Source organism: Macaca fascicularis, chromosome 8, assembly GCF_037993035.2.
Source record: "Macaca fascicularis isolate 582-1 chromosome 8, T2T-MFA8v1.1".
Lineage (NCBI taxonomy): Eukaryota > Metazoa > Chordata > Mammalia > Primates > Cercopithecidae > Macaca > Macaca fascicularis.
The window spans coordinates 25,354,180-25,366,387 of NC_088382.1; the positions used below are offsets into that span (position 1 = coordinate 25,354,180).

General features: G+C 43.7%; 1 protein-coding gene across 1 annotated transcript in view; it reads left to right on the forward strand.

Annotated features, from left to right (window-relative positions):
• The first annotated feature begins 1,084 nt into the window (after window positions 1–1,084).
• The window catches only part of PIWIL2 (piwi like RNA-mediated gene silencing 2), an 86,920-nt gene continuing 75,796 nt past the window's right edge, over window positions 1,085–12,208 (forward strand). The window contains exons 1-7 of the mRNA XM_065518978.2: window positions 1,085–1,275; window positions 2,814–3,059; window positions 4,787–4,874; window positions 5,044–5,182; window positions 6,588–6,794; window positions 7,706–7,816; window positions 11,474–11,591. Of these exons, the coding sequence (XP_065375050.1) occupies window positions 2,862–3,059; window positions 4,787–4,874; window positions 5,044–5,182; window positions 6,588–6,794; window positions 7,706–7,816; window positions 11,474–11,591 (861 nt within the window). The 5' untranslated portion in view covers window positions 1,085–1,275; window positions 2,814–2,861. The remainder of the gene's footprint in view (window positions 1,276–2,813; window positions 3,060–4,786; window positions 4,875–5,043; window positions 5,183–6,587; window positions 6,795–7,705; window positions 7,817–11,473; window positions 11,592–12,208) is intronic.

Consider the following 12,208-nt stretch of genomic DNA (forward strand, 5'->3'; position numbering starts at 1 on the left):
GAGACTCCGCCTCAAAAACAAACAAACAAAAAAATTAGCTGGGTATGGTGGCAAGTACCTGAAGTCCTAGCTACTTGGGAGGCTGAGACAAGAGGACTGCTTGAGCACAGGAGGTTGAGACTGTAGTGAGCTAAGATCCCAACGCTTCACTCAACCTGGATGACAGAGCAAGACCCTGTCTTTTTTTTTTTTTTTTTTTTTTTTTTTTTTTTGAGACAGAGTCTCGCTTAGTCGCCCAGGCTGGGGTGCAATGGCGCGATCTCGGCTCACTGCAAGCTCCGCCTCCCGGGTTCACGCCATTCTCCTGCCTCAGCCTCCCGAGTAGCTGGGACTACAGGTGCCCGCCGCCTCGCCCGGCTAATTTTTTGCATTTTTAGTAGAGACGGGGTTTCACCGTGTTAGCCAGGATAGTCTCGATCTCCTGATCTCGTGATCCGCCGACCCTGTCTTTAAAAAAAAAAAATCTTTTCCATTAAGAAATATTTTTCAGGAATCAGGGGCAAGTCAGGACAATGAGAGGAACCCCTTAAGGAGGGTGTCTTGAAATCTATAGGTCATAAAGTGATTTTTTTTTTTTTTGAAACAGAATCTTGCTCTGTCACCTAGGCTGGAGTGCCACCATCTTGACTCACTGCAACCTCCGCCTCCTGGGTTCAAGCGATTCTGGTGCCTCAGACTCCTGAGTAGGGGGGATTACAGGCATGCACCACCACGCCTGACTAATTTTTGTATTTTTAGTAAAGACAGGGTTTCACCATGTTGGCCATGCTGGTCTTGAACACTTGACCTCAAGTGATCCACCCCCCTCCCAAAGCGCTGGAATTACAGGCATGGGCCACCACGCCCAACCTACAGGTTATGAAGTGATCTTGAAGAGACCTGATGGGCTTTAGATTTGGTGGGGAAGCCAGGGAGAGCCTCACCCCTGGTAACCTGGGGGAGAGAAGGGTGTTAAATGCAGCCTGTGAGACTGAGCAAGTATTGTAGGCTCGAAGCAGAAAGACTGCGTCCTCTGGAGATTTCTGGTGGAGTCTGAAAGAAGAGAGTTTAAAAAAAAATTTTTTTCTATTTTTAAATTTTTTATAGAGACAGGGTCTCACTGTGTTCCTAAGGCGCTGGCCTCCAACTCCTGGCCTCAAGTGGTCCTCCCACCTAGGCCTCCCAGAGTGCTGAGATTACAGGCATGAACCACTGTGCTCAGCCTGAAGGAAGAATTTTGTAAAAAAGAATTGGATAGAGATTCGGAGAAGCAACTAAACAGACCAAGGAAAAGAGGTTAGTGCAATCATAGCCTGGAAAAAAGGACTCTTACTTAGGAAAGAGAGGCTAAAAACAAAGCAAAAACTCATAAATATTTATTGACAATAATTTTATGATATGGCTATGTTAACTATGAAGTTGTTTATAGGCCAGGCATGGTAACTCACGCCTGTAATCCCAGCACTTTGGGAGGCCCAGGTGGGCTGATCACCTGAGGTCGGGAGTTTGAGACCAGCCTGACCAACATAGAGAAACCCCGTCTCTACTAAAATACAAAATTAGCCGAGCCTGGTGCTGCATGCCTGTAATCCCAGCTACACGGGAGGCTGAGGCAGGAGAATTACTTGAACCCGGGAGGCAGAGGTTGCGTTGAGCTGAGATTGTGCCATTGCACTCCAGCCTGGGCAACAAGAGTGAAACTCCATCTCAAAAAAAAAAATTGTTTATAAACAAAAGTCATCACCGTACGTAAAAACTGTCTTAGCCAGGTGTGGTGGCTCACGCCTGTTATCCCAGCACTTTGGGGTGCTGAGGCAGCAGATTGCTTGAGCCCGGGTGTTTGAGACCAGACTTGGCAACATGGCAAGACCCTGTCTCTACAAAAAATATACAAATTAGCTGGGTGTTGTGGTGCATGCTTGTAGTCCCAGCTACTCAGGAGATTGAGATGTGAGGGTCACTTGAGCCATGATCATGTCACTGCACTGCAGCCTGGGCGACAGAGGGAGACCCTCCCAAAAAACTGCTTCCTTACACAACAGCTAGTTAACTTATAGGATTGCGTTTTGTGAGAGGCTATTTGGGTAGAAAATATAAGTTCAAGGAGGATGTGAGCCTGTAAGGCAGGGGTTCCCAACCCCCAGGCCACAGACTGGTTGGGGGCCTGTTAGGAACTGGGCTGCACAGCATGAGGTGATGAGAGGTTGGCAAATGAGCAAAGCTTCATCTGTATTGACAGCCGCTCCCCATGGCTCATAGTATCACCTGAGCTCTGCCTCCTGTCGGATCACTGGTGGCATTAGATTCTCATTGTACAAACCATCTTGTGAACTTCACATTCGAGGGATCTAGGTTGTGTGCTCCTTATGAGAGTCTAATGCCTGATGATCTGTCACTGTCTCCCATCACCCACAGATGGGACCATCTAGTTGCAGGAAAACAAGATCAGGGCTCCCACTGATCCTACATTATGGTGAGTTGTATAATTATTGTATTTCATTATCATAATGTAATAATAGAAATAAAGTGCACAATAAATGTAGTGCATTTGAGTCACTCTGAAACCATCCCCCTACCCCTGGGTCCAAGGAAAAATTATCTTCCAGGAAACCAGTCTCTGGTGCCAAAAAGGTTGGGGACCACTGCTGTAAGGAATTGTTAATGAAGGGTATTTAGAATATTACAGATCAGATAGAAGCCTTTGAAGTGAATATGTTGTGGAAGGCTGGGCATGTTACTGGACTGACTCAAAATATTATTTTAATACTTTGTGAGTGTGTCTTGAAGAAAAAGGAAAACAGTTGGGAACCTTAATCTTTTGAAAATGCTGGCAGGTAATTAACCAGAACAGGATCAACACACGTGTTCTCTACAGCCTTTCCATGGATCCTTTCCGACCATCGTTCAGGGGCCAGTCTCCTGTCCACCCATCCCAGTGCCAGGCTGTACGGATGCCAGGCTGTTGGCTACAAGCTTCTAAACCTTTGGACCCAGCTCTGGGCAGGGGAGTACCTGCAGGCAGAGGCCATGTATTTGGAAAGCCAGAGGAGCCAAGCACACAGAGGGGGCCAGCACAAAGGGTAAGACCACTTCAGGATGCATAGGAGAGGCATATAGCTTACCTGTCTGCCATCAGAAGTAGTAATGGATTACAAAGTGCTTGCAGGGCTGGGCACGGTGGCTCACGCCTGTAATCCCAGCATTTTGGGAGGCCGAGGCATGTGGATCATCTGAGGTCAGGAGTTCAAGACCAGCCTGGCCAAAATGGTGAAACCCCATCTCTACTAAAAATACAAAAATTAGCCAGGCGTGGTGGTGTGCGCCTGTAATCCCAGCTACTCAGGAAGCTAAGGCAGGATAATTGCTTGAACCCTGGAGGCGGAGGTTGCAGTTAGCTGAGATCTTGCCACTGTTCTCCAGCCTAGGCGACAGAGCGAGACTCTATCTCAAACAGCAACAACAACAAAGTGCTTGCAAAACTGGGAAACCCTAAACAGAAACAAGGTTGTCTTTTTTTTTTTTCTTTAACAAATAGATACATCTGGGCAGATGTTTCAAATCTAGAGTTTCTAGAGGTATGAAAAAGTACCGCATAATGAACGCTAGATGGACTTGGTAAGTACCATAGGTCCTCTAGCTTCCAATCATCCCTCCATCCCTCCATCTGTAATTGTTAGGGCTAAAGATACAACCTCTTGTTCTTTTCTGAATATTTAGATTTTCACCCTGGTTTTGACTTTATGATAGTAGCAGCAGTTCCTGCCTCTGAGGTAATAATACTTAACATTTGTTCATTTTGGAAGGCTCATTGCCCAATGAACAAATCTTAAAGAAAAATAGGATCTTCAGTTATTGCTGCTGCTGTGTGAACACTTAACATGTGTATGCTCTTCAATTTTTTTTTTTTTTTTTTTTTTTCTGGGACAGAGTCTCGCTCTGTCACCCAGGCTGGAGTGCAGTGGCCGGATCTCAGCTCACTACAAGCTCCGCCTCCCGGGTTCACGCCATTCTCCTGCCTCAGCCTCCCGAGTAGCTGGGACTACAGGCGCCCGCCACCTCGCCCGGCTAGTTTTTTGTATTTTTTAGTAGAGACGGGGTTTCACCGTGTTAGCCAGGATTCAATTTTTAATTATAAAGTAATTTAAAGAATATTTGTCTTTAATTAATATGTCAAAGAGAGCAAATGTAGGACGAACCTAATAATGAAGTTAGGATTATTTTAAGTAGAGTTTACATTGTCAAATGTAATATTTTTGTAAGGAGAAAAGTTTATGACAGTAATCTTACATGTTGACTCAAATGAATTGCTTGAGTCTATACATAGCTTTTATTCATGCCAGATCCAACTGGTGTAACAGTAGTAGACATTCAAGACTGCCGTAGGAAAACAGTAGCAGGTTATCCAAACCTCTGATACTCATAAATGATCCAGCGTTTTTGAAATTTATTAACCAGTACACTTGTTCTCTCTTGCCTTGAATATGCAGGAAATAGAAAAATGGAAAAGTTAATTCTGTCCTGTTGCATTTTGTTATGCTGTTTATCAAATCAAAATGGAAAAGTTAACTCTGTTCTGTTGCGTTTTGTTATACTGCATATCAAATCATGGGCTATAACTGTAACTGTGCTTTAAGACCTAATATCACACAGTTACAAGTATTTTTTAAAGTTTATAAAATGTTTCTCTTTATTCTTAAAACATTTATAGAATTTGAAGATGATTTTTCTTATATACCAAGACTAAGAAAGCTCTTGTTTCTGGGGTTTTAAACTACCTCTTGGAACTTTATTCTTTGACTTTCCACAGGAGTCTGTGGGTTTGGTCTCCATGTTCAGAGGCCTGGGCATTGAAACAGTTTCTAAGACGCCTCTGAAACAGGAAATGCCTCCATCAGGTATGTGGAAAACTAACTTGAGAAATTCAGTGATATATATGATTGGTTTCTTCTAAAATCCAAATGGTTTATCTTCAGAAACATAACTGTGCTTTAAAAAAAAAAAAAAAAAAAACTATAAAACACGTTTAACTCATAGTCATTGCTGGGGTTCGGTTCTTTCTTTCAGGTAGAGGCATTTTAGGTCGAGGCTTGTCTGCTAATCTGGTACGCAAGGACAAGGAGGAACTCTCTCCCGCTTTTTGGAATCCAAAAGTGTTGGCAGCTGGGGACAGCAAGATGGCAGAGGCCTCCGTTGGTTGGAATAGGTGGGTAAAGTTACGCTCTCAGGTAACTATCAAATTCAGATGGAGTATCTCTGTAAGTTCAGAGAGCAACTCTAAGAAGGGTTGTGTCATCTCATAAACAATCAATGTCTGGTTTTATATTAAAGAATGTGCATTTCCCAAGAGTAGTCAGCAGCTGTTAATACAGCTAGACATTGGAAAAGGGTAAGAAGTAGTTCTTCCTGGGCTGTTCAGAAATTCATTTGTCCTCTTAAAAAATTACCCTGATTGGGATGAATTTTTTTTTTTTTTTTTTTTTTTTTTTGAGATGGAGTCTTGCTCTGTCGCTCAGGCTGGAGTGCAGTACCTTGATCTCGACTCACTGCAACCTCCGCCTCCCAGGTTCAAGCAATTCTCCCGCCTCAGCCTCCCGAGTAGCTGGGACTACACGCATGCGCCACCACGCCCAGCTAATTTTTTGTATTTTTAGTAGAGACGGGGTTTCATCATGTTGGTCAAGCTGGTCTTGAACTCCTGACCTCAAGTGATCCGCCCGCCTTGGCCTCCCAAAGTAGTGGGATTACAGGCATGAGCCACTGTGCCCAGACTTTTTTTTTTTTTTTTTTTTTTTGAGATGGAGTCTTGATGTGTTGTCCAGGCTGGAATGCAGTGGGGCAATCTTGGCTCACTGCAACCTCTGCACCTCTGCAGTGCCGCGATCTCGGCTCACTGCAACCTCTGCCTCATACTCAGCTAATTTTTGTATTTTTAGTAGAGATGGGGTTTCACCATATTAGCCAGGTTGGTCCCAAACTCCTGATGTCAGGCAATCCTCCCACCTTGGCTTCCCTAAGTGCAGGGATTACAGGCGTGAGCCACTGCACCCAGCCGTGGTGATTCTTTAATTATGTTGAGTCAAACTTTCTCCTCTATTCTGCTATGGAAGATGGCTCTGACAGTCCATAGTGGTTGGTGAATGAGTCATGGTGGCATATGTTGTGTTTTGTTTGTTTGTTTGTTTTTAATTTGGGTCTGTCTCTGTCACCCAGGCTTTAGTGCAGTGGTATGATCTTAGCTCACTGCAGCCTCGACCTCCCAGGCTGAAGTGATCCTCCCACCTCAGCCACCCAAGTAGCTGGGACTACAGTCATGAGCCACTATACCTGGCTAATTTTTGTATTTTTTATAATTTGGGGTTTCACTGTATTGTTTAGGCTGGTCTTGAACTCCTGGTCTCAAGCAGTCTGCCCACCTCGGCTTCCCAAAGTGCTAGAATTACAGGCATGAGCCACTGTGCCTGGCCTTGGCATATGTGGTTTGAGAGAATTTCAAACTTGGATGACTTTAGCTGATTCCTCCAGGAAGAGGTTGTGGAGTTGGGGGAATAATCTGGATGGGACATAGCTATTATAAAAAGCCCTGATTTTCCTCTCTCTCCACATTTCAGGATGCTTGGAAGAGGGAGTTCGGATGCTTCTTTATTACCACTGGGAAGAGCAGCAGGTGGTATCGGCAGAGGAGTGGACAAGCCTCCCTGTGCCTTCAGTGCACCATTCCGGGATCCCCCGCAGCTGTCATCACTACCAGCTCTGCCCCAGTCCCCCCTGCACTCTCCAGATCGCCCTCTGGTCCTGACTGTGGAACACAAGGAAAAGTAAGTCAGGAGCACTGCCTTCTCTACTTAGTAATGATCGTGAAAACTCTGCATTTTGGCTGGTGTGTAGTATTGTAAAATCTATTTTTGTTGGGTCCTCCCTGGGTAATAAGTATTGCAGGGTGTTCTGGTTTTTGCCAGTAGGAGATTGACAAAGAGATGGGACAGTTTGTTTTTTTTCTTTTTGAGACAGAGTCTCACGCTGTCACCCAGGCTGCAGTGCAGTGGCACAATCTCGGCTCACTGTAACCTCCGCCTTGTGGGTTCAAGTAATTCCCTGCCTCAACCTCCCGAGTAGTTGGGATTACAGGCGCCCGCCATCACCCCCACCTAATTTTTTTGTATTTTTAGTAGAGATGGGGTCTCACCACGTTGGCCAGGCTGGTCGTGAACTCCTGACCTCGTGATCCAGCCGCCTCAGCCTCCCAAAGTGCTGGGATTACAGGTGTGAGCCACCGCATCCAGCCAAGATGGGACAATTTCTAAAGTTAAATGTGGTTGACAGTGGACATATAGCTTGCAACAAAAGAATGGACTCATGGCCTTTTGTTTCCTTCCCAATTGAGACAATTCTTTGTCTTATTGAAGATAAGGAAATAATTTAGGAAGAATATCGTGACGCTTCATCTTTCTCCATAGAACTCATCCTTGTGTTCTTAGTTAATGGGCCTAGTTTATTTGGTAATGTTACTAGGAAAGGTAGGGTGACCTTGCTTATCTAATTAGGTCTTGCTAATGATTAGCCTTCAGAGGGAGCTTTTTTAAGTGTTGATTCTTAATTTGTGTATCTGTAGCAAAATGTGAAAAAATGTTACTTCCTCCAATCTTTTTGTTGTTGGGTGTGTGGGTTGGTTAGTTATTTTGTTTTTTGTTTTTGATACGTGCAGTTGCTTTTTGTTTTTATTTTCTAGAGAGCTTATTGTGAAGCAGGGATCAAAAGGAACACCTCAGTCTTTGGGACTGAACCTCATCAAAATACAGTGTCATAATGAAGCAGTTTATCAATATCATGTGACTTTCAGGTATTCACAGCTTTCCTTCGTATTGTTCACTTCTTAGAGGGCAGTAAAAAAATAGTTCCCCTGGAATAACTGAATATTGTCCTGTACAGTTCCTGGTGGACCTCTCGATGAGATAATGCATTTACTCAGATCCTTACAGGAAGTTTAAGGTTAATCTTAAACTTTGTGTATGTATTTAGCTATATTACCAATCCCGATTTTAACTTCATAGAGTATAGATTTATACATGAGGCTAGAAGTTAATTTAATGTGAAATTAATGAAGCTTAAGTTCAGGGCCTTTTAAAATTTGCATTAGGTGTCTTCCATGATCTTTTAACTTATTTCATATGTGTAATTTTGTATTCTTTTTCTTAAAGAACCCTCCCCCTCCCCCACCAGTGGTGTGAAATCCATGCCCCATGAAACCTGGATCCTTCCCTGCATGAGCCATCATACCAACATCTGACATCTCTCCAGTGACAGTCTAGGGTTAAATTTAGGGGTGAGAAAAATGAAGAAAGATAACTTCAGTTTTATATCAATAGTTTTAGGATTTATTAGTATTTAGAAAGAGTTTATATTAGTTTGTGTTCTCTTTTAATATCTTAGAGGAGTCATTAGCTGGAAGTTCTTAGCTGGAATTGTGAAAATAAGTGTTTTGAAATACTTGTGAAGAAAATTAGATGATATGGAAGTCTCAGTTTTTTTAATTGAAAAATAGTTGGGTATATGTATGAATACAATATGATGTTTTGATAATGTATACATAATAGAAAGATTAAATCAGGCTAATTGACATATCTGTCACCTCACCTACTTACTGTTTTTTGTGGTGAAAACATTTAAAATCTCTTTTAGGAATTTTGAAATACACGCTGTTGTTAACTATGGTTACTATAGATCACTAAAACTTACTCCACCTGTCTGTCTGAAACTTTGTAGCTTTTAACCAACATCTGCCATTTCCCCATACCCCTCACCCCCCAGCCTCTGGTAGCCATGTTCTTACTCTCTGTTCACAATGAGTTCAACTTTTTTAGATTCCATATATGAGTGAGATCAGATGGTATTTGTTTTTCTGTGCCTATCTTATTTCACTTAGCATAATACTCTCCAGATCCTTTCATATTGTCACAAATGACAGGATGTACTTCTTTTTAAAGGCTATGTAGTATTCCATTATGTATGTGTACCACTTTATCCATTCATCCATTGGTGGACACTTAGATTGATTCTGTCTTGCCTGTTGTGAATAGTGCTGCAGTGAACGTGGGAGTGCACATATATCTCTTTGACACACTGATTTTAATTCCTTTGGATAAGTACCCAGAAGTGGGATTGTTAAATCATACGTAGTACTATTTTTAGCTTTTTAAAGAAACTTTCATACCATTTCTTTCTGTTTTGTTTTGTTTTGTTTTGAGACAGGGTCTCAATTTGTCACCCAGGCTGGAGTGCAGTGGTACAATCTCAGCTCACTGCAACCTCTGCCTCCCAGGTTCAAGCAATTCTCTTGCCTCGTCCTCCTAGTAGCTGGGATTACAGGCGAGCACCCCCATGCCTGGCTAATTTTTGTATTTTTTTTTTAGTAGAGTCGGGGTTTTGCCATGTTGACCAGGCTGGTCTCAAACTCCTGACCTCAAGTAATCCACCTGCCTCGGCCTCCCAAAGTGCTGGGATTACTGGCATGAACCACCATGCCTGGCCAGAAACTTCCATACTATTTCTAAAGGTAGCTATACTAGGAAGGCTGAATTTATGAAGGACAGCTGCTAGTTGATGACACAAGAGGAAGAAGTGGAGTGAAAGAGAGAAGAAAGGAACAGTTAGGGAGAAGATATTCTGAAGGTATGTTATAAAGACCAAAGGAAGGACTCATTTGAATGAAGATAATGAGAAGGTGGTTGGCTCTGGCCACAGGAAAAAAAGCAACTGGATTTGCTTGTTGAGGGTGTGGTGATCTTCTAGTAGTTTTGTTAGAGTTGTAGAGAGAAAAAAAAAAATGAAAGATGAAAAGCACAAAGGAGGGGGTAGGCCATAAGAAGTAGCCAGTGACTTGGCCAGTCATTTAAAAAGTTTGTAAGAGGAATGAGAAAATGGAATAATTACAGAAGGCAACAGGATTGCTTTAATAGTTTCTTTCTTTTTTTTTTTTTTTTTTTTTTGCTTTAATAGTTTCTATGAGGTAAGAAAGCAGAGCTGAGCACATACAACAGGTAGAGGGAAGTAGCCAGAAAAGCAGGGGAAATTGGATCCTAGGAAACAGGCTTGTTGTGAAACGTACAGCAAAGAGGTGAGCATTAAAGAGGGGAGACGGCTGCATGCAGTGGCTCATGTCTGTAATCCCAGCACTTAGGGAGGCCGAGGAGGGAGAGTTGCTTGAGGCTAGGAGTTTAAGACTATCCTAGGTAACAACAACAAAAAATTTTATTTTATTTATGCTTTTGAGACAGCCTCACTTTGTTGCCCAGGCTGGAGTGCAGTGGCACAGTCTCACCTCAGTGCTACCTCCATCTCCCAGACTGAAGTGATTCTCATGCCTCAGCCTCCAAGTAGCTGGGATTACAACCACATGCCACCACACCCCACTGATTTTTTTGTATTTTTAGTAGAACAGGGTTTCACCATGATGGCCAGAGTGATCTTGAACTCCTGGCCTCAAGTGATCCACCCACCTCGGCCTCCCAAAGTGCTGGGATTACAGGCATGAGCCACTGTGCCAGGGCAAAAAATAAAATGTTTTTTATATTAGCCAGGTCTGGTGGTACACTTAGAGTCCCAGTTACTTGGGGGCCTGAGGCAGAAGGATCACTTGAGCCCAGGAGTTTGAGACTGCAGTGAGCTATGATCATGCCACTGTCCTTCAGCCTGGGTGACAAAGCAAGACCCTATCTCAAAAAAAAAAAAAAAAAAAAAAAGGCAGGTGGGGTGAACCCTTCCTCTGAGAATGGATTGACAAACGTTAAGGAAACAAAGGGAGAATCGCTTGAACCTAGGAGGTGGAGGTTGCAGTGAGCCAATATCATGCCACTGCACTCCAGCCTGGGCGGTAGAGCAAGACTCCATCTCAAAAACAAATATGTATATATGAAGGAATAATACACTGACATGCTAAGGCAGATGTCCTTTGATGGTAGAATTTAGGGGTGGTTTTTATTTTTTTTTAACCTGTATTTTCTGATGTTTCAGCTGCGAGCAGGTATTCTTGAGTCAAAGTTCTAGTCAGATAGATAATTTTTAATATGGCCACTAGATGGAGCAGCAGTTACTGGGTAACTAGCACCTGTTGCACAGCTGCGGTAAAGATTGCTGTGTGAGGCCGGGCGCGGTGGCTCACGCCTGTAATCCCAGCACTTTGGGAGGCCGAGACGGGCGGATCATGAGGTCAGGAGATCGAGACCATCCTGGCTAACACGGTGAAACCCCGTCTCTACTAAAAAATACAAAAAACTAGCCGGGCGAGGTGGCGGGCGCCTATAGTCCCAGCTACTCGGGAGGCTGAGGCAGGAGAATGGCGTGAACCCGGGGGGCGGAGCTTGCAGTGAGCTGAGATCCGGCCACTGCACTCCAGCCTGGGCGACAGAGCAAGACTCCGTCTCAAAAAAAAAAAAAAGAAAAAAAAAAAAGATTGCTGTGTGAGTCAAGTTGAAGGAAAATCCTCTTCATTATTTTCCAGCCCCAATGTGGAGTGCAAAAGCATGAGGTTCGGCATGTTGAAGGACCATCAAGCTGTCACCGGCAACGTCACTGCGTTTGATGGATCTATTCTCTATCTGCCTGTTAAGCTTCAACAAGTAAGACCAAACAGGAAATGGACTTTCAGATGAACCCTAAGAGTGCTCTGGTGTTTTTTGTTTGGTTTTGCTTTTAAGAGATTGGGTCTTGCTATGTTGCCCAGGCTGGTCTTGAACTCCCAAAGCCCTGGGATTACAGGCGTGAGTCACTTCACCTGGCCCAGCACTGGTGTTTTGATGAGTAGGAAACCATAGAATTCCTGTACGTTTAAGTTGTATTTTTCTGTTCATAGAGGGGAAGACATTTTTGCAGGGCATAACAGCACATTTTAGGTTTGAATTCCTTAAGAAGCACCTTCTCACATGAGGAATGGTTGGAAGTCTGTGACTTCAGTGATAAAGAGTAACTTAAAATTACAAATGTAGGCCAGGTGCGGTGGCACACAATAATCCTAGCACTTTGGGAGGCTGAGGCAGGTGGATCACGAAGTAAGGAGATCGAGACCATCCTGGCTAACACGGTGAAACCCCGGCTCTACTAAAAATACAAAAAATTAGCTGGGTGTGGTGGCGGGTGCCTGTAGTCCCAGCTACTTGGGAGGCTGAGGCAGAAGAATGGCGTAAACCTGGGAGGTGAAGCTTGCAGTGAGCAGAGATCGTGCCACTGCACTCCAGCA